We start from the raw sequence: 25,037 nt of genomic DNA on the forward strand, positions 1-25,037 counted from the left end.
ATTCTGTGGGCTACCCTTAATATACACAAGTAACTCTACAGATGTTCAAAAAAGTTTTTAAAAAATCTGTAATTCATTGGCAAGTTGAAACAAAAGGAAGACTTTGTACCTGCAGAAAGCTGAGGAGCTGTATCCTGTTTTCAGGAAGTTCTCAGTTCTCCTGGTTGCAGAACAGTAAGAGGAATAAAAATATGGCTATAAAAGATATGATTCTCACCGAGGTATTCTGGCACTGTACGCTGCTGGAGTTGAAGCGTACAGCTGGCACCCGCTGTTGGCGACCTTGGATTCCCAAGACACATTCATAATTCTTCTGGCCTGACTGAGGTTGTGGAAGGTTCTTGGCACGCAGGGTAATGGGTTGTAACATTCCCACAGGAATCAAGATCTCCCCACCAGCAAGGAGCTCTGGGCAGCCCTGGTGTGAATGAAAAGATGCAAGCCATGTGCTCAGAAACCTGAAAGCTTTGGCAAGTGCCACTCGTGCCGTTTGCAGGCAGCCGTGTGCTTTGTTTGTTTATTTATGACATGAATATTCTCAAGACAGGGTTGCAAAGGGGGAACTGAGGCTGGCACGGCTTTCAAATTAGCCATACAGGGAACATGAAACGCTTAAAAAAAAAACAGTCTGATCCTGCCCGTGCTTACCAGAAAGAAGTACAATGAGTAAAGTGATATTGCTTTCCAATATACCGTATATTTTTTTAAGGACTGTCATTTGGGTTCCTATGTGAAGACACCTATAATCATTCTCGGGGATAGGAAACCAGTCTCTCCCTCCTGGGGACTGAGGTTCCTTCTACCCCAGGGGGAAACAGCTGCCTAACCTTTCACATCCCAACACTCCACAGTGAACAGGGGTAAAGCCCAGGAGTCTGGCTCCCGGCTCCTCCTTTGCCTGTGGTGGCCGCCTGAGAGAGATGGAGATGAAAGAGCCTGCTGGGCGCTCAGAGTTTCCATGGAAACCAGAGTCTGGTTAATTGCTCCTTGGTACCAAAGGAAAGGTAGGGCGGGGGAGGCACGCTGGGCTGGCTGCTCTGTTTATACGGCTAGCAAAGACACAGGGTGGCCATGATGCTGGCAAGCAATACAGGAAACATAGTTCTGACCTGGAGAACAATTAAACCCCGGGTGCAACTTCCTACAGAGGCTTAAGACAATGGGGTCAAGACAAGAGGCCCAGCCTGTGGGAAGAAGAGCCTGGAAGCACCAAGCAATTTCCCCTTCTACTGCTTCCATTCTTTAGACTGAAAACATAGCCCACACGGAATGATCTAGAAGTCCCCAGCACAACAGTTTTGCCAGTGCTCCCTAGCCTAAGAGTCACAGGCAACACTTCACTTCCCAGAGCCTCAAAGCCTGCTGTCCAGCCTCCTCCCACCCCAGCCACCACATCCAACCGCAAACGCTGGCCCCTCCAAGGGAACTGCTATCAATTACCTACCCACAACGAGCCCCCGGGCGTCTCTAGGTCTATTGATCCCGCTGCCTGGGCCAGACGATTGATCGTGAGCCACTGGCCCCATTACCAGCAAACACTCTGGCCTCCCCCATATCGATCCAGCCTCCCACCCCAATAAAGGCACTTCGGTACTATTATCATTTCCCCACGCTGACTCTTTTCTGATTGCTTGGGATTCCCTGGTCCGAGATTCCTTCTATACAAAGCCTGTGGGGGACGCTGCGCACAAGGCTAAACCTAAATAGGTGACTTCCAGAAATCTTTCCCTTTCAGTCTGCAACTGGAACCAAGTTTCTAGAACTCATTGTTATAATAACATATCGTGATGTTGCCAGAGCTGGAGGACAGACTTTTAAAGGAAAGTTTATAAAATAGCTTGAATGTTCCCTTTTCATTATTCTTACTTCTTGTCCAACACTGCAGTTGCGCTTTTTCTCCTTTTGTACCCTATACAGTGCTCAGCAAAGCAGTTTGAGCTCTGTACAGGGTCAAAATATTGCAAAGACACCACGGAAAAAAAAATTCCAGTTAAATGTGTGCAAGCAGCTGCACAACTTGCATTAACATGGAAATGGAAATTTGGCTCCCAAATGGTCACTCCAATGCTGGAAGAGCAAACTATAAAAATACTACGGCTATTTCTGCCGTTATGCAGAAACAGGGAGCTCTTGAAAATGCAAGGAAGGAAGTTATGCCGGGAAGAGGGGTAGATTCAAGGCGTATGGGGAAATCTCTCTCCCGACTCCCTTTGCCTGTAGGTCAGCAGGGGAATAAAACTGCCATTGATTTCCCCAGTGGGTGAAGGTTTCACAAACGAAAGATGAAAAGGCACAGAGTACAGAGTGTGTTCAGGTCCAAAAATCATCCTAATGGCTGGCGGGGAACTCTCTTGAGATGGCAGCACTCCAGTGGTCTTTCTTACCTCAGCGGTGTTGACTCGGCCCTCTAGGAAGAAGCACTTGGCCACATTGTGGGTACATGTATGTCTGTATTTACACCAGTGGCATGGATAGTGGCTGCTGACACAGGTCAAGCACCTGTAGAATGAGGAAAATTTTAAAAAAGAAAAAGAATAGAGTAAAGGGGGGAAGGAATGCACGCCCTGATCTACAGATGCAGATTCCCTCTAATCGTTTCCTTCACCTTTGTTCCTCAAAGGTTTTGTTCTGCTTAAGGATATGAAACTCATGGGAAGGAAAGGGGGGGGGAGTGAAACACTGTTTGAATCAGATCTACAAATCTTGTTCTACCCCTCTGCTTACTGCGGAGACAAGCCCCAGAGGAAGGGAAACCTAAACTACAGCCACCTACTGACTAGCTGGTGTAAGCTAGGAGAGTCCCAAAACTGAGAGAGGAAGCGGTCCACAAGGAGTGTGGGCATTTCCTACTTTACAAAACAGTGAGGGGAAAGTACAGCATGCTCTGAGGGGGAAACGTAAGGCAGCAAAGCTGGAAGGTTGTGCAGACACTTCAGAACCTGTTTCCAATAAGAGGAATTGTAAGCCTGGCTCAAGCAGTCAAGGGCTGTGGCTTGAAAAAAGCCTTGCCAACTAATCTAGGTTGCAAGTCTTAGTAAGAAAAAAAAATGTTCCCAGCCACCTTTAGGGCTGGGTCAGGCCTCCAACACTGATGACTTATTCTGGGACTTATTCTTCTTCCAATCCTCCCCCAAGTAAATAAATGGAATTGCAATCTCCCAGGGGCAAGGATTTAATTGATTACTTGTTTATATTTCTAAGGCCTCCCAATTCATCAACAAGTCTGAGTGGTGCAAAACATCAAGTCAGACAGAAATGTAAGATGGCTGTCCAGGGGAGCAAACATCCACTAAATGCCTATAAAGAATTTTTCACAGAAGCAGCCCGCTTTCCATCCCAGATGAGAGCCTGGGAAAAACACCAGATCAGAACATGTCTAAAGCAGAGCAGAGTTGGGACTATTCAACTTTCTAGGGCAGGATTTCTCAACCTTGGCATTGTTAAAATAGGTGGATTTCAACTCTAGGAAATACTACTCTAAGCGAATACTGTTGCTGAAGATGGGCTCAAGGGAGAAAGTAAACTTCCTAGATCTTATCAGATGACAATGATTAATGGAAGGGACCCAGAGCATGCTGATTCAGTCTGAGCTTATGGGATGGACAGAAACAATGGGAGAGTGAACCCTTCAAGTAAAAGTCTCTTTGTCATGTAGGGCTTTGTAGATGACAACTAACATCTTGAATTGCACTTGGAAGCCTACTAATGATGAAGCTTGCAGAGCAAAGGTGTTATGCAGGCATACTGTGGCACACTCATAATTGATTATTCTAATATGTTCTCCACCAACTAAAGGTTACGAGCAGTCTTCAAGGTCAGTTGCATGTACAGGGCATTGCATAGTCCACACACAAGTTGACCAAAGCACAAGTGACAATGAGAAGGTGCTCCAGGTCCAAGAATGGGTACAATTAATAGATGAGATGAATGTGTGTGAAGGTCTTCTTGGCTACAGTTGCCATCTCCTCAATCTGCAAGTCCAGGAGAACCCCCAAACTGCATACCAGTTCTAATTGTGGAAGTGAACCCCATTGAAAGTTAAAAATAGGAAGTCCTCAGGCCAGGATGGTCCATGAGCCCATTAGCACTCAGAATTGCTAGGGTCAAGCATAAGTCCATTCTTCCCCATCTGGACCTTAATAGCCTCGGGGCAGTGGAGTGGAACAAGATCTTCCCACAGCCTCATTTGGTTAGCTAAGACTTGAGAACCAGCTGGATATCATCACACACTAATGATAACTGATCCCATGTCAACAAATGACTCACACAGTGACTTCATGTAGTTATTAAACAGGAAGGGTGAAAGCATTGAGCCCTGTGGCACTCCACAAATCAAGAGGTTTCAGCCTCTTCTTTCCAGGCAATACTTATTGGAACCAGCCAAGAGACAAGAGAACGACCACAACATCAACGGTCATTGGCCTCATTCGAAACAGTGATGACTCTGCATATAGATGAGAGGTTGAACAAATGGCCCTGTGATGCCGCCGTAACAATCTGGAGCTGAAGAAGCTTCAAACTGTAGAGATGAGAGTGGATTTTAGGAGGAGCCCTCCTATTTTACCTCCTCTTACTATATTCGACAGCACGGTATCAGCAATAGAGTCCTTCATGTTTTTGGGTTCTATAAACTCCCAGGACTTAAAATGGATGCTTAACATTAGAACCATTATTAAAAAGGCACAACAAACAATTTTTTCCTGCTTCAACTCAGAAGTTCAGAGTGCCCCAGGAGCTGTTGATACAGTTTTCCAGAGGAATTATTGAATCTGTTATTTGTACTTCCATAATTGTTCAGTTTGGCACAGCAAGCAAATAAGTCAGGTACAGTCAGAGTCCAACTACAAATGATTTTATCTGTCAGATACCTGGAATATTTCTCTCAGTGGCCCTGAAAATGTTTTTCTTGCTCATCTCTTCACAGCAGAGAATAGGTCATTCTGAAAAGGGCCACCACTCAGCTATTTGTGAACACAGTAAGAGTGGAAAAATAGTTACAATTTGTGGCTCTTCTTACCACGATATAATCCCTAATACGGTCTCTTACTTGTGTGCAGTCAGATTCACTCTTCACCTTCCTCAAATGGCATTCTAAGCATCTCTTCTGCCATTTTAACTCCTAGGTTTCCATGGAAAACTAATTCTCATCAGTCCTAGTATGTGGCCACCTGCTTTAATTAGTTCGTGAATATTCTGGGACAGATCCATGGTTGTTATACTGGCGTGAACTCCCAAGCCATCTCCAACTCAAATCAAGTTAAAATCTCCCAGAACTAGCTCTCCACTGCTAATTTCACAACTCAGGCAGGGATGTCATGGTACAACATTTAGGCCAATACTGCAGCAAGAAACTCAGCTGTTTCCTAGAGCCCAACTTCAACTCCAGGGTCTTACATCTGGCTATCTGCAACAATTTGCTGCTGAAAGTCAATAGGGCTGCAGGATGACAACTGCCACCATTGCCACTTGCCCTGGGATCACAGCTGGTGCCAGACTTGAAAATCTAGGTGCACAACTTGTCCCTTTGCTTCTGATGATGATCAGATTCTTCTGGTGCACACATGGTATAGTATACACTGAAAATGCCACATAATCTGAACATCTATTTACAAGGGGGAAGCTAACTATTCTAAACCATTCTGTGGCTGGATAATCACATCACCTTAAGCAATTGTGAAGTTTGTTAATGATGGCTTAGTATGCTGCATGTTGCACTCAAAATCACGTTTTAGTGCAACAGTGAACATGTCACTGTTTCTATCTCAGATGAAACCTATCCTTTCAAGCTTGCTGAATTTCTTACCTTAGGGATAAGATCTGTCTTCCTCATATAGTTTGCTAATGTCTTTCATGCTAATGAAGAGCAGGTAGTCCTCGTGATACAATGGAAATTGGGGTCAGAAATTCCATTGCTAAATAATGCAGTCGTAAAGTATAGTTTCAAATGACTGCATTGCTTAGCGAAAGCTACCCTGGCACTCCCTGTTGCCATCATTAAGCCAGGATTGTGGGTTGTGGGTCGCTAAGTAAGGACCTCCTTGCAACTTCCTGTCTGCTTCCAACAAGCCAAATGAGTAAGCCAGTAGGAAGTCCCGAGTCCCAGGCAGCTCCCAAACAAGTGGCTGCTGTCGGGTAGGGCAGGGTGTATGAGTGGCCATCAATTTTTAATATACTCTTTTATAGGGATTTTGAGTCATTTTTGTTAGAATGAAATTTAATTAACTGTCAATTGTATGTTGTTTGTTTTGAATTAATAAAATCCTGATTAAGAGGTTATTTTTTATGGGAAGAAAGCATGACAGTAAATCAGTAAATAAACCAAGTTTGTATGTTTTAACTATGAGCAAAGTGTAAAGGTGAAAAAGATATTTTTTTAAAGTAGTAACAGTTGTTGAAAGCTGAGATTAAGCCTTATTTTCAGTAGTGGGATTCAGCCAGTTCGCACCACTTCGGCAGAACAGGCAGCTAATTTGTTGTTGCCCAGGCCCAGAATGGACTTCCAGAAGCGGCATCTACACAGAGAACCAGTTGTTCACATATTTGAATCCCACCACTGCTTGTTTTGCAACAGTTGTAAACATGTGGGTCACACATCTTATATGTAAGTAAACTGATGGAGATTGAAAAAGAAAGTCATTTTCCCCTCCCCCACTTACAGCCTGTGCCCAGTTTGAAAACTCACGTGCGTAGAAGGCTGCAATCATAAAATACAAAGTTTGTACTGGCAAATTCCATGCCAGTTTCCTTGGACAGAAGTTGGATCCTAACAGTTCGTACATCACCTGAGACAGTCATAGGGAAACAGGGGAAAAGGGGAAAGAAGGAAGAGCAAGTAGCATCAATCATAGTGTGCTTACAAGGCCACATTCTTGAATTCCGACACAACCAACTTCTGCTTCCATATTCAGAACCATTAAGCAAAATTAGAATTCCATGATCCCTCATCAGCATAGTTTTGCAGAAAGAGAGAACCCTTTATTTACCACTGTTTCAACATGTCAGTTATAACCATGGAAAAACCCAGCATTGTAGAGTGACAAAAAGCAGAAATCCAATAATCTCTTGACAAAATTTAAGATTTAAGGTGCTGGTACTTACCTTTAAGGCCCTACATGGCTTAGGCCCGGGATACTTGCAGGACCATCTGCTGCCGGGAACGACTTCCCATCGCCCAGTGCGCTCACACAGAGAGGACCTCCTCAGGGTACCTTCAGCTAGGCAATGTCGGCTGGCGACCCCCAGGGGGAGGGCCTTCTCTGTGGGAGCGCCAGCCCTGTGGAACCAGCTCCCCCCTGAACTTCGGATGGCCCAAAATCTCCAATCCTTTCGCCGCGGCCTCAAAACACTCCTTTTCCACCAGGCTGACCTGGACTGACAGGCATTTTAATTAATTTATATTTAGAATTTTTAATTTATTTTTAGTTTTCAATTTTAATTTATTGCACAGATGATTTTAATTTTATTTTTATCTTAATTTCTGTACTTATTATATGTTTTGTTGTTAGCCGCCCTGAGTCCTTCGGGAGATAGGGCGGGATATAAATCCCATCAATCAATCAATCAATCAATCAATCAATAAATAAATAAATACATGCCATTTGACTTAGAATTCTAACTCCGTCTTGAGCATTGTCGTCTTTTTAAAAAAAAAATTACATACAACTTTAGGCTTGTTATGAGGAGAGGATCAGGACTAAGGAGAATTTCTTTGAAGCCATCAAGAAGTTTCTGGCAGAGGCAAGGTAAGGACAAAAAGGTGGACTATACACCTTGCTTTCTAGCTCTGTCCTTTCTGAATACTACGCTACTGTTTCCCCTCCCGTCATCAAGCCCTTACCATATTCTCCAGGGGGCTCATCCCTCAAAGTAGGTGAAAGGCAGTGGATCCCTCCATCGACCTGAAGCTGTCCCTCGCTCTCCCCAAGGCCCTCAAAGGAGCAAGTCACACCAGCACTCAGGTCTGGGACATTGTGGACCGTAAGCTGAAGCTGGAAACATAGCACAGAAGAATGATGTCATTAGATGGACTAGTACGTTTGAGAATTATGACAAAAGAAGGGAAATCGTAACGTGTGCTATATATACATAAATATAAGACACCTCTCAAGTTTTGTGACATACAGTAGCCTAAATCAGGGCTTTTCAACCAGTGGTACGGGTACCACCTGTGGTACATTGGCACCTGGCAGGTGGTACGTGACCATCCTAGAAAAGTGGTAGCTGTGTGTGTGTGTGTGTGTGAGAGAGAGAGAGAGAGAGAGACAGAGACAGAGACAGAGAGAGAGCTGAACCAGTGGCAGCACCACACAAGCCTGAGTGAGACATGGCTGGAGCTGCAGGACTGTCAGGGCTCAGTGGAAGCGCCAGGATCAGCACCAGGCTCCAGCTGGAGCTCGGCGCTGATCCTGGTGCTTCGGAGCCCAGAAGAAGCATCAGTCAGCCGGAATGTTGCAGCATCTCCAGGGTCTTGTGATTTACATTCAGATGCTTGGCAACTAATTCATATTTATGACAGTCCCAGTGTCCCAGGGTCATGTGAAGTGACGAAAACCTGCTGCAACCACCCAGCAGAGGGGAGGGGGGGAAATAAAAACCGAACACCCATCCCACCCACCCCCGCTGCCAATCCTCAACACAAATGCTCACAACAATGAAAACCTCGGACAGAAGGAAGAGTGCCGCCGGGCGGGCAGGCAGGTGTCTTGCTCGGCTGTGGCTTGGGGGGCACTTTTTTCAGTGCCATTGTAACTTCAAACAGTCACTAAGTGAACTATTGTAAGTCGAGGACTACCTATACTTCATCACTTTTTTCCTTTTTTTTGGTCATCAAATTTTTGACATCTTGCTAGGCAACTGGTGGTACTCAGTTGTTGCCAGATCCTAAAAGTGGTATAAGGGGTAAGAAGGTTGAAAAGCCCTGCAGGGGTGTCAAACTCAATTTCATTGAGGGCCGCATCAGCATTGCGGTTTCCCTCAAGGGGCCGGGTGGGTATGGCCTGGGTGGGCGTGGCCTACTGGGTGGGCGTGACTAGAGTGCGTATGGCCTACTGGGTGGGCGTGGCCAGCTCTACATCCTTCGCATCAAGGGTGCCTATGGGGGCCTGGGCAGGAGTGGGACAGATCTGAGGGTCTCTGGCAGGAGGAGGGTCTCTGGGCCAGGGCCAAGGCAGTGGGGGCCGTTCCCTCACTGTTTCCAGGATGGCTTTGCGGGCCGCATGAAACCACTTCGCGGGCCGGATCCGGCCCCCGGGCCTTGTGTTTGACATGTCTGCCCTAGAGCCTAAATAGAGTGACAAAGATAAAATGATCGCAGTTAATCTGATTTAGTCTGCATTTTTGCTATTTTGCAATAGCCACAGTAGATGAATAGGAAACAAAAAGCCATGCAGAACACTGAAACCCTGATCTCTGACCACTGGAAATTTTACTCAGCATATCCAAGCATATCTTGGCAATCATAAAGCTGAACAGTTACTTTAAAAAAAAACACAAGACAAAGCAAAGGAAAATGGCTATTCTTACAAAGCTGAATGGTATGGTGAATATCATATTATTAAGGCAAGGCTTACTCATCATTATGGCTCTGTTTGCCTAGGGAGGATCTTGTGACCTTCCAGATGCTCTGAGTTTGCAACACCCAGCATCCCTCACCAGTGGCCGTATGTGGCGGGGGGCCCTTGGGAATTGTTGTTCAGCAACATCTAGAGCAGTGATAGACAGGCAGCACTCCTGTATTGCTATATGTCAATTCTTATCAGCCCCAGCTAGTATAGTTAGCAATGAGAGGTGATTAGTTGCAGTCCAACAATAGCTGGAAGGCCACATGTTTTTCTCCCCTAAATCAGAGGGTCATGGAGTCTCTATCCCTACCATGGACATAGCAGAGGCATAGATTATGGATCAAAGCTATCCTCTGCTTTGCTTTTAGTAGCTAATATCAAGGATGGGGATGACCTTGAAGAAGAGCAGTAATTACCTACATAAATACAATTTAGAGCACTAAACCAATTACTCTTGTTTCCCAAAGGATTCTATACTCAAGGTAGTTGGCAAGACATAAGAAATCTTATCCCTAATCAAAGATCCTCTGAAGTTAATGAGTGATTTTTCATGGCATCTTCAAAATATAACCCCTTCGTCCATGAGTCAACAGAATATAATGTTTACAGCCTTCCATAATAATTTACTAATTTGAACACATCCAATTGAAAAAGAGAGCCAAGCGATATAATGATATCTCAATTCAGTTCCAAAATGACTGTAAAATTCTGTATTCACACGGAATGACTGACTTTCTTATAGGATGTGTATGTCCAAAAAAAAAGGAGTTTGCTGATATGGAGTAGGGTCAGGGGTCACGGTCTTCCAAAATGCACTTTTAAAAAAAACGCTTAGCTTTCCTCTCTCCTAATACAGTCTATTTTGTTTATAGATCACTTTTGAGGTCAAATTTTCCCCTTTCAGAGTGGCAGCTGACCTCAAAACGTTGAGGCTCAGTTGACTAAGAACACGGAGGACAAAGAGACCAACAACAGAGAAAGTACAGCTACAGAAAACAGAAAAAAAGGAGATAAAGAACAATTAGCCAGCAGGGTTGGGGGGAGCCAGACGTTCAATAAGGCCAGCGGGAGGGAGCAGAAACTCACCACAATACTAGGTTCTGTCACTGAGATATTACTGGGCTCAACCAGCAACTGCACACATTGTGTCAGAGTGGCTGTAAAGCGGTGGGGTTCTGCAGCACGGGGGCAATCGCTTTCTCTACAGCACCTGAGGCAGAGAAACCAAAAGGGGAGAGGGAGCAAAATGAGAGAGGTCTGCACACCCTTGCACCTTCGTTTGTTCCTCTTAACAGCTTCTCCTTCCGTTTTTAGTGAGGCGCAAAAGGTCCCCGGTGGGTTGCGGGTCAGAGGCAGAGACTACGAGACAGAAAGTGTATCGGAGATCTCCGCTGGCAGAAAGATACCTTGCCTGGGAAAGTTGGCAGAAGTGAGATCAAAAGGGAGGGGGCAATAAAAGCAAGGGGTCAGTAATTTAAGCATGTGAGAGTGCACCCACCAGGGGATGAGGGGGGGGAAAGTTAGCTTGGGGGACTTGTAATGCAGACCTGCTGCTTCCGCTCAGGGGCCCCTGGAGGCTTGTTAAGGTTAGAAGGAACCAAGGATGCTTAGGGATCTGGGGACTGAGGCGCCTGCTTGGAGAAAAGATGACAGCAACCATACATTTGCAAGCAGGGTGGGGTAGGGAAGGGCAGCAAGCTAATAATCTTAACCCACCCACCCACCCACACACACACACACACACCCATCCCAATGAAGGGATAATATCAGAGAGATCATCCTGGATGGAATGAGATCTGGGCTCGGCATAGGAAAGGATGGTGAAAGGCCACGGCCTGCCAACAAGTGGAAACACCTCGGCTGAGGGTGGGAGGCACTTCTCACTTTTTGTATGCTTCCTGCTCCTTCTCCCCACCGCGCCATTGCTTGGGGGGGGAGAAGTGTCACCTCTGCTTTCAGCCCACCCCCCCCTTCCAAGTGTTATCACATAGTCTATATTAAGGAAGGAAGTGCAAGCTGCAGCACCAGGTGCTGAGACAGGGAGAGGAGATGGGGGGTGGGAAGCAGGGAGAAAAACATCTGCTGGGAAAGTGGGGGCTACTGCAGGGAAGGGGAAAAGGTTATTTGTTTTTCTCTTTTGCCTCAGCCTCTTGCTTCTCCCTACCACCCCATGTTATGCACTGCCCTCTCCATGGGGCAGGACCCCAATGTGCAAGACGACATCGGTGCAGGAAGCAAGCACCAACTTTCCCTCAGAAGGGAGCAGAGAAACATCTTCCTCATCCTTGGCGATGCCACATCCGGCAACTGATTGCTGGGGGTGGGGAGGGGGGGGTGGAGCAGAAAGAAGGAGAGAACCCTCCTTCTCCTTCCAAGTTGGGGAAGGAGAGCTTAGGGCCCCTTGTCTGCACCTCCAATCTCCTTTTACTCTTCCCGCCTAGTCAGCCGAGTGCTGGCAGCTTTAATAGGATTAAAGCTCCTGCAGAGTTCAGATAAAGGGGGCAGGGGAGAGGAAAGAGTGCAACTGGCTGTCTCCTCCCTGCTTTGCCCCCCAGACTTGGGTGAAAGCACAAGAAGAATGGGGTGAGTGGGGGTGGATAGGCAGATCAAGAGTTCTCCCTCCCAGCCTGCATAGCTGAAGGTAGAAAGGAGAGTCATCTCTCACCTATTGTGCAGGACACACCAGCCACAGTGTGGGTCTCGGGAGCCCAAGCAGTCGGCACAGGAAAGATACTGCCCACAATTCTCCACAGGAAGCTGCACCACCTGAGGGAAGTTCTGTATCAATATACATCTGCAGACCTTTCCCCGCACGTTCCCCCGTCCATTCATCCACTTTGGAGTTTCCCCACAGTCTTCACTAGCCTGGCACCCTCCAGGTATATTGGGCTAGGCTAGGGATTGCTGCCCCAACATAAAGCAGGAGTCTTCAAACTTGGCCTTTTTATGACTTGTGGACTTCAACTCCCAGAATTCCTCAGACAGCGTGCCTGGCTGAGGAATTCTGGGAGTTGAAGTCCACAGGTCATAAAAGGGCCAAGTTTGAAGACCCCTGACATAAAGAGTCAAAATGAAGGAAGCGGAAACAGGTTGCTGTGATACAGAAAAGGCACTTGTTGAATTCTTGCCTGGGCTGCAGGTGTGAAAAAGTGAGCTCTGCCTGAACGAAGAGCAGGACTATCACGTCCAAGTGAAAGTTTGAACAATCGTAAAAATGTGACAGGAAAGAATTAGGGGTTTTCTCTATCCCTGTCTCCCTTCACTGCCATTATCCAGATTTTTACAGCTTAGATCAGTTTGTCCTAGGAAAACAGATCGCAAATACATAAGAGACCCAGCAGTCCTCGGTCTCACATTTGCTAATCATCCTCAACCTTCTTTCTTCGAATTCAACATCTTCATTTCATACATTCTTTGCATTTTGCTCTTTGAATAATTTGTTCACAGTAAAGAAAATACAACTTTCACAGCATCCCTCACTTCTTACATTTATAGGAATCTTGTCTATTGAGAAGAGATCTCATTGGTGTACTAGTCCTGCCCAGGGCACCTTATCTTATGCTCCTGACCTTAATTGGCCATAGCAGTGTGGAAAGGATTTTCCCACTCTGCTTAGAAAAATGAAATAATCTTCACAGTTACTCTTCATTTTCACATTTTAAACACATTGAAATGTATGCACAGTTATCTTGCCCCAATTTCTATTGCTGATGTAAAGCATACACTTCCCTAAAGCTTAAACTCATTTGGGTTGCAACGCAGCGATTAAAAAATAAAAAAGGTACTGAAATAAAGCTTTAACTCTTCTAAGGGAGGTATAAATCTGCTGAAAGAGAAAAAAGTTTAAAAGGGCCAGGAGCAATAAATAATTTTTAAAATGCCATTATTTACATAGATATGGATTTTCTAAAAATGCAATTATATCTGTATGTAAAACACATAGATATCCTCAATGTCTTTTCAGCATAGAAAGGTAGAGCAGAAATCCTACCACTAATGATGTTGTCTAACAATAATATTGATAATATTATTATTAGACAACACCATTAGTGGTAGGATTTAAAACCCGTTTTCCATGCAAAAAGGCATTCAGGAATCTCTCTAAAGAAAACCATTTCTTTGCAAGCCTTCTCTGTCTTCTGCTCCTGGAATAAAACCTGGCAGGCAGCCAGCCAGCAATCAGTCAATCAATCAATGAACAAACAAAAAAAAAGCCCTCTCCCCCAGAACAGGTAAGCTAGTTGTCACTAGTTGGTCTGAACTACAATTCCCTCTCCCTGCCAGATGCCACACTGGTTGAGTTCGATGGGAGCTCAAATTCCAATACTGAATACATGGAGAGTCAAAGTTGCTGATTAAGTGCCATCAGGTTAGATCTATTCTTAGTGACCACATAGATAAGACTTTCCTCAGGATGACCTGTCTTCAACCAAGTTCCCACCAGTGGCTTATTTTTCTCCTTCCTAGCTAAGGTACAAGAGAAGCTGCTGCCTGTCCCATCTCCCTTAGGCTGACCTGTCTCTGGCTGAGCAAATAGAGGTAGCGCTGGTCAGGACTCAGGACCATGTCACGCAGCACAGGCTCTCCAGGCATCACTGGCACAGACTCATAAAGATGGGCCTCATCTGGATTGTCCACACGAACCTGTAGGGTATAATGACAAAAGCAGCTCTTTTTCCCTCGCAGAATTGAAAGGATGAAGAGCAGGATAGGGTTTCCCCTCTCCTTACCAGAAATAGAGGGTCTCTTGACAGATGGCTCCTAAAGCCACTTGTCAAAAGATAGTGCAGCTATTTTGTCTTTTTCTTTCTAACGTCTTCTTGGCAAGAAAGAAAAAAAAGATTAAATATTGGCAAAGTACAGGATTACAAATGGAAAATATAGTCTAGACCTCTGAGAAAAAAATGAGTCAGGGGCATCCCTGAAGAAAAATCCAGTATCTGAGGGGAGGGAGTATTGAAAATAATTTTTTTGGGGGGGGTACTATGTCAGTAAGGGATGCAGTGGCTCAGTGGGTTAGGACGCTGAGCTTGTCGATCAGATGGTTGGCAGCTTGGCGGGTCGAATCCCGAGTGCTACGTAACAGAGTGAGCGCCTGTTACTCGTCCCAGCTTCTGCCAACCTAGCAGTTCGAAAGCACGTAAAAATGCAAGTAGAAAAATAGGGACCACTAAGGTGGGAAGGTAACAACGTTCCGTGCACCTTTGGCGTCTAGTCATGCTGGCCACATGACCACAGAGACGTCCTCGGACTAGCGCTGGCTCTTCGGCTTTGAAACGGAGATGAGCACCGGCCCCTAGATTGGAAACGACTAGCACACATGTGTGGAGGAACCTTTACCTTTACCTTACTGTGTCAGTATAAATATTTTAAAGGGCCAGTTTAACAAATGTATACCTGGGTTGCTTTTGAACTCCCAGATTACATTGGCCCATCAGCATGACTTATAATTTTAAAATTTTGATGATTTCTGACGACTTCTGGAAGGTTGTAGTTTCTCCATGTATACAATATACGAAAAATAGATCCAGTGGATAAAACATAAAACCCAAAGCAGCTTACTTTGCATTTTGTTCAATTGCATTTTACAAACAGATTCCACGATCTTATATTTTTATACATCTTAAAATGAGAACAGTGATTTAGCAATAGCAATTAGACTTATCTACTGCTTCCTAGTGCTTTACAGCCCTCTCTAACAGGTTTACAGACCATATTGACCCCAACAAATTGGGTCCTCATTTTTCTGACCTCGGAAGGATGGAAGGCTGAGTCAACCTTGAGCCTGGTGAGAATCGAACTGCTGAATTGCAGGCAGCCGGCAGGCAGCAGAAGTAGCCTACAGAACTGCTTTTTAACCACTGTACTACCACAGCTCATTTAACTCACAAAGTTGTCACAAACACAGAACATTTCAATATAGCTAGCCGCAGTAAATAGAAATTTTACTAAAATAATAATGATGTGATAATGAAACAAATTGCAAATGGTGGCAATTGTGGAATGTGTGGTAACTTCCTCTACAAAGCTCGGGACTGAAAACATAGCGATCCAATTAAAATAAAATTCCTTTTTTTAAACACTTTATAAATAAGCGAAATAAACTTATAAGTTACAAATCCAAGTTAAAATCTGTATGGCACACTCCTTGGCAATCTAGTTATCTCCAAGCTTTTTTATATGGCCTGTTGTACAAGATCACAAAGTACACTCCACTTTTTTACTGCATGAGTTACAACGATCATGTGCATTTAACAGCTTTTCCATTTGAAAAAACATGCAAGCAGCCAAGATTATCATCATCTGCCACTACACTTTTTTAAAAAAAGTTAAAGTTGTCCGTTTGTGTGCTCCTCCTAATTCAAGGATTACATGAACCATCAATGCAATTGGAAGCCCTAATCTCAACCCTTACTGCTCTTAAAAACAGGACAGCATTTGTCTTTATAACCACACTAAAATATATTGAGCTTATGTGAGATAACCAATCTGCAATTTTTAAACATATTTTTATTGACATCTGATTATTTAAATAAATGAATGTTGCTATCATTTATTTTTATTTAATAAACTATACATATTATCATATTTGCTTTTCTTTTTTTTTGAGGGAGGGGGTCGAAGTTTGATCCTATGGAAACAGAACTGACAGGTGTCTGAATCATCCCTACAACATGTGGCATTCATAAGGAAGGAGGCTGTTGATAAATAGCAGATGAATAATTGGAAAAAGTGAGCCTCCACATTTGGGTTGGCATAATGAGGTGATGAAAAGCAATTTTGAGGAAGGGCAAGATACTTAAAGCTGAAATTGCTATTCCAAGAGTCCCACCATGGTATTTTTTAACCATTTGGGAAACAGCATGATTGCACAAGGGAGGAGCAGGAAAAGAAGTGACAGGCATTGAGTGAAATTATCTTTCTAACTGGTTTGTTTTAGTGCGATTTAATTCAGTCCAGCAGTCTTGCTCTTTGCACACTGCTTGGCTTGGGAAATTAAAAATAAGCAAAACATTTAGATACCAACAGAATTGCAGAAGTTAACCAAAGTGACTTCTGTGTGAAAACAACGGGTGATTAATACTCCCGTGTTCTTTGCATTGTGCCATTTCTGGAGAGGAAGTAACTCCACAGCAAGTGAAAAGCAGGCTGCTTTTTATTACACATCAATTCTTTCCAAGGCTTGCAACATCTGAATTTCTAGTACAGTTACTGATAAATTCAAAAGATTGATTTCTGACATTGAAGTATAATATCCCAGTATTTTCAGAAATCCAGCAGTGGGGCCCCATCCATTCTTCACACATTTCCTGTAAAATAGTAGCCCAGGACAAAGGGCTGTTTAATTGTTTAAACCAGAGCTAGGGAAAAAACACAGGTTAGTTCAGGTTTACACCATTGTTGCTGTTTTTTTAAAAAAACGTTATCTTCCAGTTACTAGCTATATATCACAAAGGGGAAGCTGAATGCATGCAAAAGTTGGCAGATTCCCAAAAGCCTCTTTCCGTCTTGCATAAAATTCAGATGGAGCTTAGCAGATATTTTTCAAAATGGCCCCAGAAATGTGACAGTGGGACTCCAGGAAGCAGTCGTCTTTTTATTTTATTTTTTATTTTCTTCAAGTCAGTCTTGACTCTTGCAAATTGCGTGCACAATCCATGCATTTTCTCGCAAATGTTTTTCAGAGACAGTTTGTAATTGCTTCCTAGGGCTGAGAAAGAGAGATTGGTCCGAGATCACCCAGACGGCTTTATGCTCAAAGTAGAACTAGAACTTACAATCTCCTGGTTTCTAGCCTGGCACCTTAATCACTACATTACACTGGCTGTCTCAGGAAGCTGAGGGCTCAGAGACCATCTGGCAACCCAATACTCTTCTTTCAAGCTCCTGGAACCATTCATGGGCCTTAATAGACTCCAATTTTAGCTATTTTATTTCTTAGTTATCTGATTTTATTTTGGGTTCAGTAAGGGAATGCCTCATTTCATTGAACAATATTTTTAAAGCTCCATAATACATTATAAAGCAAAATATCTTGCTTTTTATCCAGCCCTACAAAGGGAAATCGGAAACAGCAGAGGAATGAGAGGATTCTCTCGCAGCTACTGTCTCCTCCTATATTGCATAAAATAGCTGTGAGAACCACTTTTGTCCTTGTGATACCTTATTCTCGCACTAATGATCATTATTTAATTTCCCATCCCACTCATCTTCCTAAATTACACTATGCAGAAGTGCTTTATCAGTGCAGCATATTATAGTCATTTGTCCGCTAACAGCAGGCTCAGTTGCTCAGTCCTCAGGACTTTCCAGCCTTCCTTAATCTGTCCAACTTCCCCATGTACAGTTTTAGAATTTTGCCTTAACCTTGGATGACAAAAAAGTTATACATGTAGTCCTCGACTTACAACAGTTTAATGACTGAAAAACGTTTTTCACACTTACGACTGTTGCAGCATGCCCAAGGTCACATGATCAAAATTCGGGTGGCAACTGGATCATATTTATGATGGTTGCAGTGTCCCGGGGCCATGTGATTGCCTTTTGCAACCTTCTGACAAGCCAAGTCAATGGGGTAGCTAGATTCACTTAACAACCATGTTACTAACTTAACAACTGCAGCAATTCACTTAACAACTGTGGCAAGAAAGGTTGTAAGATAGGGCAAAACTCACTTAACAATTGTCTCACTTAGCAACAGAAATTTTGGGGTCAATTGTGGTCATAAATTGAGGACTACCTGTATTTTTAATGAAATCAGCTGGACTACAAATGGATCGGAATTAGCCATCAAGATGAAAGCATCTCCCAATTTTGCAATGCCTTCTAAACAAAGCCCCATGTGTTGTTACAGGGCAAGTTACTAGAGAAAGTACCTACCATCAGAATGCATTTTATGCACTCCTAATTTGCATAATTTTTCAGCAAAGAACTGACACATACGAAACTGACAAGCTTGGAAATACACAAATAAATTTATCCTTATGATTAGATTCAATATGCAAAAAACTGAGCATTGTGCTACTCCAAGATTGTTAATTCATTTGCCCCTAGGAACATTTGTGTAGGGTTATTTCCATTCAAAGTTGCACTGAAAACACAGAGTGATTACATGAACCAAGGATAACTTGGCTGCAGTTGGTTACCACTTCAACTATATAACCAAAAAAATCATAGCTTTGGTATCTGCTTGGAGAGTTACTCATAAAATTTTACGTTGATGTGTTTTATCTCTTTATTTGTCCGTTTTTATTTATATTCTTTTAAATTGTGTGTCAATAGTACAACTATAGAGATTCCAGATTTGTAGGGAGAAATTTGATTGTGGGCATATGTAGTTTGTATGGAGTACCTATTGGATATACCTTAAAGCAACTACATCTTTTTCTGGGCTCCTGCCTCCACAACTGTCAAACAATCCTGGGAAAATAGCCATTTGGTTTAAGACATGCTAAACAATGTTGTCTGTCATGTGCTCCAAATCACGTTTCTCCCTTTGAATCTAAAGGACTGACCAACCCTAATAAACAGCCAGGCCTGGAATGTCTTCTGAACCAGGGTGTTAGCAAATGGAACATAATAGCTTCCTTTCTCTCAAACTTAATAAAAAAAAGTGCAGTCATGCAGTAGAGCCAAGGTTTCGTATATTACAGAACAGCTGCAACTTAATCCGATTCAGACATGTTGATGAGCTGGAGAAACTATTACTGGAGGGAAGAGTAGCTATTCTCTGGCGCTGTGTGCCCAGATGTGCCTAACACACACATCAAATGCAGAGATCCAGCTCCTGATAAATGGGAATAAAACTTGATGGACGTTAATAAAGCCTTCCACAATGCGATGTTGCAGATGTGTTGAGTAATAGCTCCAATCGGCTGTATCCCAAGACATCTGGAGAGTACCACTTCCAACAAAGCAAAAGAGTAATTTAACTGGGAAAGGCTTAAACAGTAAAAAAAGCTTCCCAATAAATTAAGGCAGTATAAATTATATGCTTCTTTGGCATCAAAAAAAGTCCAGCTTTCATGGTGGGGAAGAGGAAAGAGGGGGGAGGGGAGGGGAGGGGAGGGGAGGAGAGGAGCCTTGTTCTATTAAAAAAAAACCTTCAGCTCTTCAGAGGTGTAGGAAGTACAGCACCCAAAAGGCAATGCCAGAAGACAGGCAAACCTCAACGTGTATACAGGGCACTAGGTTGACTAAGGCTAGATGAGAAAGAAGTTGGGATTCCTGATGTGTAGGCAAACTCCCCAAAATTAACCACAGACAATGGGGGGAGGGAACACTGAAGGAAACTAAGAATTTAGTCCTCTTAGCCCAGGTTTGGAGTATCTATCTATATTATTCTACTTTACCCGGGGCAGTTCCATTTTTGAAGAGCTGTTCTGTGCAAATTAAATTGAAAGACAAAGAACTTGGAATACAGGGCGGGAACTTGAAGTTGTCCATCTGAAGTCAGCTTTTGGACATCAGGCGAAAATGTAATAGGCTTCCGCTTCCACATTACGTATTTCCAAATTGGCATCTGTACTTTTAATTTAGCATATTAATATCTTATGCAATTCTGCCTGGTTCTTTCTTAATGTTGCATTCCTTTCTCCTTGCAGTTGCAGGAAATGGCACTCTAAGCTAAGACTCCATTTTGGTAGAACTTCAGTATTTGTCCATAACCTTTTCAGGTAAGTCAATACAAGCAAGTCTGGGGAGAAAGTAGCTCCCCTTAAAGAGGAAATGGGTGATAGGATGGAGCTACTTTCTACACTGATCCTACCTACATGGCATGGTATCTCCATCAACTAAGGTGGAAAGTAGACATATCTGCCTCTTCTGCATTTGAAGGTAACCATAATCACAATGGGAAGGAGACACATACTAGCTTGGAAGAGAAAGCTCAAAGGGTCTTTCATCCTGACCAACAAAGCTCCATTGAGCCTCCCACACACATAAGGACAAGACCCCTGGGTCAGTACAGTTATGGAGCTGGGAATTTGGATTCAGCTCCCCCTGTCCCCATCCCAAGGAGCAGGATAATGGTCCTTTTCAGATCTGATTGAGGGAACAGGCAGGTCACCTCCAGCATAAGGCTCCAGGCTAGACAGCAACAAGGCAATTAGTGTACTGAAGACAACTGAGGGAGCTGTGGGAATGGCAAAGACACACGGGCAGGCTACCACCCGGCCTCCTGCCATCCTAATTGAATCTCTACCATTTGCATGAGGAACAGAAGGGGGTCATGACCTCCCCTCATGGTCCCTGCTAGAGGTTCAAAAGTTTAAACAGCATTTTCTCCTCCACCCCCAATACACATATAAGCAAACTGTAACTTAATTCCATGTGACCAGATGTCACAGCCTCCAGGGGAACTCTCCCTCCCTCCTTCCCTCCCCACTTTCAAAACTGAATCCACAGCTGGGACGATGGCAGTAGAAGAGAAAATTGGATAGGAATTGGGTTGCTTTTTCCCCCCAAAACCAGTTCAGTCAAGAAAAATCGCCTTGGTCCTCCTCCTTAGAGATCAATTTGAGCAGAATGAAAAGCTAAGAGATTAATTGTTAAAATCTGGGCTGACAAAGAAGCTATATATATAAAAAACCAGACACATACTCATCTAAGCCAGCATTTAATTTTTATAATGAGAGATGCTGGAGTTCCTATTTGCCTTATGATAAGCTGATCTGATTAGGTTGAAGAGCTTTCTAAGATGCCTTTGACTGCAAACAACTGAACTGTAATGATAGGGAAACGCATCTGCTCATGTTAATAGGCACTAAATAGGTTCATATGCTTTATAGTGATGGAATCTGTCATCCAAAAAGAGCTTTGGAAATCCAAGACTTGGGTGCACGTTGAATCCTGAATATGAAAACTGTTGGGTAATTTCTGCACCAGTTTTAGCTCACCTTCCTTTTTCCTCCTCGGTAGCAACAGATCCAACACATCAGTCTCTCTCTTCTTCCAAAAGGCTATTCTATTCTGTACTTCCTTCCCATCCCCTCTCTCAGCCTCATGCATACACACTTCAAAAGCTGCAAAATCGGGTTAGAAAATGCTGAGTTCAGGGCAATATGATTCTGGGAGAAGGAAATTGCATTTTAACTCTGCAAGGCCTGAATTAGGGACGGTGCGAGAACAGTTTGTCGGCAGGTTTCTGAGGGATCAGGTGCCATAAATGAAATGTAATCAGAGTTACGATCTGGAGGCTGACAAAGATGTGCTCAGTCTGGGAAGAGTTTATTTATTTAGTTACATTTATATACCGCCCTTTCCCTGAGGACTCAGGGCGGTTTACAGGGAATTAAAAAATCCACCATACAAAAGTTAAAAAACCAAATTAAAAAATTAAAAATTAAAAATTAATTCTGTGGGGGGAAAAGTCCAAGCCTGAGGATGTGTACAGATATTGGGTTGGCCATGACTGAGCAGAGACAGGACACTGAGGAGATGGAAATGGGAGAAATCCAGTGGGACGGGCCATGCTGGAGTGAGGTCTCTGGTTGCTGAGACCACTTCAGGAAAGAACAGGCTTGAAGGCCAGCAGAGAAGCAGCAGAGGAGGGAGGGAGGGAGGGAGGAGGGCCTGCCTAGGAGATCAGGAGTAGGGGCAGATGAGTCAGTGGGCCATGTCTCCTGAGACATAATTGGCAGCAGCTGAGGGAGGGGAGATGCTGTGGCCAACCTGGAATGCTTTGGCAGAACTTCCAGACTGCTGCAGTTAGCTTCAGGTTCAAAACCAAAGAGATGTTCTCCATTTCATTTACCTCTTAGTCTGAATCTTCTGCCAGCTGTATCCATGACCCTCCGCTTCAGCCTCTGCCAGCCCAATGTCTGGATTTCACGCCCCTTTTCCAGCTCTTGTGCAGCACACACCATTCATCTCCCGCTCAGCTCTGCTTATCTTCCCTCCCAATCTCTCCCGTTGCCCAGATAGACAGGGGAGGGGAGTGCCGACTCCTTTGCTGCCCAGTTAATATTTAATGTGACAAGTCTGTTGGGCACAACACTGTGCAGAGTGGTAACTAAGGGCAGCTGGGAGGGGGATGCCAGTAACCACCAGGACTCCTCTCTTGCTTGCAGCAAGCAGACAGGAAAAGGCCTGAGAGCAAGCGTGCCACTGCAGATGTTCCTCTGGAACCTTCTGAGACTGGAGCTGTTGGGGCTTCTGCAAGAGTGTCAGGGGAGGAGGAAATAGCAGAAGCTATCTGTGCTTACTCAGCTGTTCCATGGCCCTTTCCACCTATAGATTCAGTGGGGAGAACATAGGGCAGCCTGGAAGCTGCCTGGCTTCCAGTGGGCACAGTCCAATTCCTAAGTATATAGTTCCAGACATAAAATAATATATACTCTAGGCATTTCTTGACCAACCCACAAAATAGGAAATGGGCAGAAGAAGCATGATAGTAAAAAGAGAAAAAAATAAAGGAAACCAAGAGAGAGAGATTAAGGTCTCCTAGAAACTCAGCATCCCAGGTATGTGAGGCCCTGCTGCAGCATTCAGCAGGAAGAGAAGACCGTCTGCACGCATACCTCCACCCAGGCTATCTGCCCTGGCATACTGAAAAGTGAAACACCAATGTCATCTTCATTTCCAAAAATACTTTTGGATCCCACATTGGCATTCTTAAAAAAAAAAAAGCAGCTCAGTGCTTTGTTCAGTAGTGTGTCCATCTATCCAGAAAAAGGAGTAGTGGAGACCATTTTGAAGGATTACAGAAGAAACTTCATCAATTTGCCTTCTAGAAAAAGAGATCCTGGTGAGCAGCCTCTTATGCTGTGGCAGCCATTTTGTCAGGGCACCCACAACAAATTACAGAATTCCAAGTGTATCAGAAATAGACCTCCCTCAGGAAGAGAAGCTTCTGAGGAATATTATTTTGCAAAATTCTGGTTTACATTATAAATATTATTTATCACTTCATATATCTCCCCTTAGTCACTGCATCATTCCAACCAGCTCAGGGTTTCCAGAGTTGGCAATTTAAATGATGCATGGGCTTCAATGCCCAGAATTCCATCCCCGGAGTAATTACGGCAGAGAATTTGGAGAGTTTTTCAGGTTTACAAACACTGATCTAACTCAACTGTTTTCCCCTTCAGATATGGTACTACAGCTTCAGGAATGTGTAGCCACAACGACTGGGAATTGTAGTCCCAGTGCATCAAAAGGCACCAGATCACACACAGCTAGTTTACACTAACTGGCAGACGCTCAGGCTAACTTGGAGACTTAGGGTTAAAGCTGGGATTTTCTGTATGCAATTTTTCGTTTCAGTGGCTGGAAAGCTGGCAGCCTAGGTTTAAGACCCGAGCGCCCTGTGATGGAGTGAGCTCCCATCCTTACCCCAGCTCCTGCCAACCTAGTAGTCTGAAAGCATGCAAATGCGCATAGATAAATAGGTCTCACTCTGGTGGGGAGGAAACAGCACTCTGTGACATCATGCTGGCCATATGACCACAGAAATGTCTTCACACAAGCGCTTTCAACGGCCTTGAAACAGAGATGAGCACTGCCCCCTATAATTGGCAATGACTAGTGGAGTAAAATCTGCTGGGACTCCTTTACCTTTACCTTTATCTTCTGTATGCAAAGTGTGTGCCCCGTCATTGCGTCACCTATGAAGCTTTTTTGGAGGATTATAAGGGAGAGGAGCAAAAAGACATATGCTGACATGTGTGTTGTAGCAGGAAAATAAAGTCTGATCCAATTGCTCCCTTAAAGAAAATAATATTACTCAGCCCACCCCATCATTACTCATATTTTCAGGCCATTCTAAACAAAGCTATTAAAGAAATGGTTTTGCAGACAGGGCTTCACTGTTGCTAAGCTTCTTTACTCATCTTTCTCTCGGAGCAAAGATGGTGATGATGTATACTGAGACACAGCCATGTCACCAACTGGGGACAAACACAAGTTTCTTTAGTTCTACTGGGAGATCAGTAGAAATACTGGGGAAATGAATGCCCTTGAACATTTGTATACACTCAGCCCTTAGTCATCATCTTCATCCTCCCACTGATGCTTTCCAGGTTCTCCTCTAAACCCTTTCCCAGGCACCAAGAAGAACATCTGACCTTCTTCAGGTTGCCAGCACGGGTTCCAATGAAGACGACTGAATGGCCACGATAGGTATAAGCAGCAACACTGGCCATGCCCTCCGTCTGTTCCTGAAGCAACGGGCGTCCCTCGATGACCTGCAGCCCTCCTAGGGGTTGGTTCAGTACCAACCCACAGAAATTGCCATTGATCTGCATGGGCTAGAAAGACGCAAAAAAAGGGGACATGAGGGTCATCACACGGGAATGAGTAACTTAGGTACACAGTGTTATCCAACAAGCCCCCATCTCTGTGTATATTACTCAGATATTTATGCCCCAGTTATCAAAGTAGGTCATTAACCAGAAGGGCCCAAACAAAAGTTCCCAGATTTAAGCCGCAGTCATGGGATAAGATAAGAGCCGAGAGCAAAGAAAAAGAAAGGCAATT

The 25,037-nt window shown here is 44.0% G+C and overlaps 1 protein-coding gene across 1 annotated transcript in view; it reads right to left on the reverse strand.

The window, feature by feature from the left end:
* PLXNA3 (plexin A3) overlaps positions 1-25,037 on the reverse strand; it is a 67,172-nt gene that overhangs the window by 40,370 nt on the left and 1,765 nt on the right. Inside the window, exons 2-9 of the mRNA XM_083352799.1 lie at positions 24,626-24,808; positions 14,076-14,204; positions 12,226-12,326; positions 10,647-10,770; positions 7,838-7,988; positions 6,683-6,782; positions 2,385-2,499; positions 218-418 (exon numbers count right to left, since the gene is read on the reverse strand). Coding sequence (XP_083208925.1) covers positions 218-418; positions 2,385-2,499; positions 6,683-6,782; positions 7,838-7,988; positions 10,647-10,770; positions 12,226-12,326; positions 14,076-14,204; positions 24,626-24,808 — 1,104 coding nt within the window. The remainder of the gene's footprint in view (positions 1-217; positions 419-2,384; positions 2,500-6,682; positions 6,783-7,837; positions 7,989-10,646; positions 10,771-12,225; positions 12,327-14,075; positions 14,205-24,625; positions 24,809-25,037) is intronic.

Source organism: Vipera ursinii (assembly GCF_947247035.1).
Source record: "Vipera ursinii genome assembly, chromosome: 2".
In the NCBI taxonomy this organism is placed as follows: Eukaryota; Metazoa; Chordata; class Lepidosauria; order Squamata; family Viperidae; genus Vipera; species Vipera ursinii.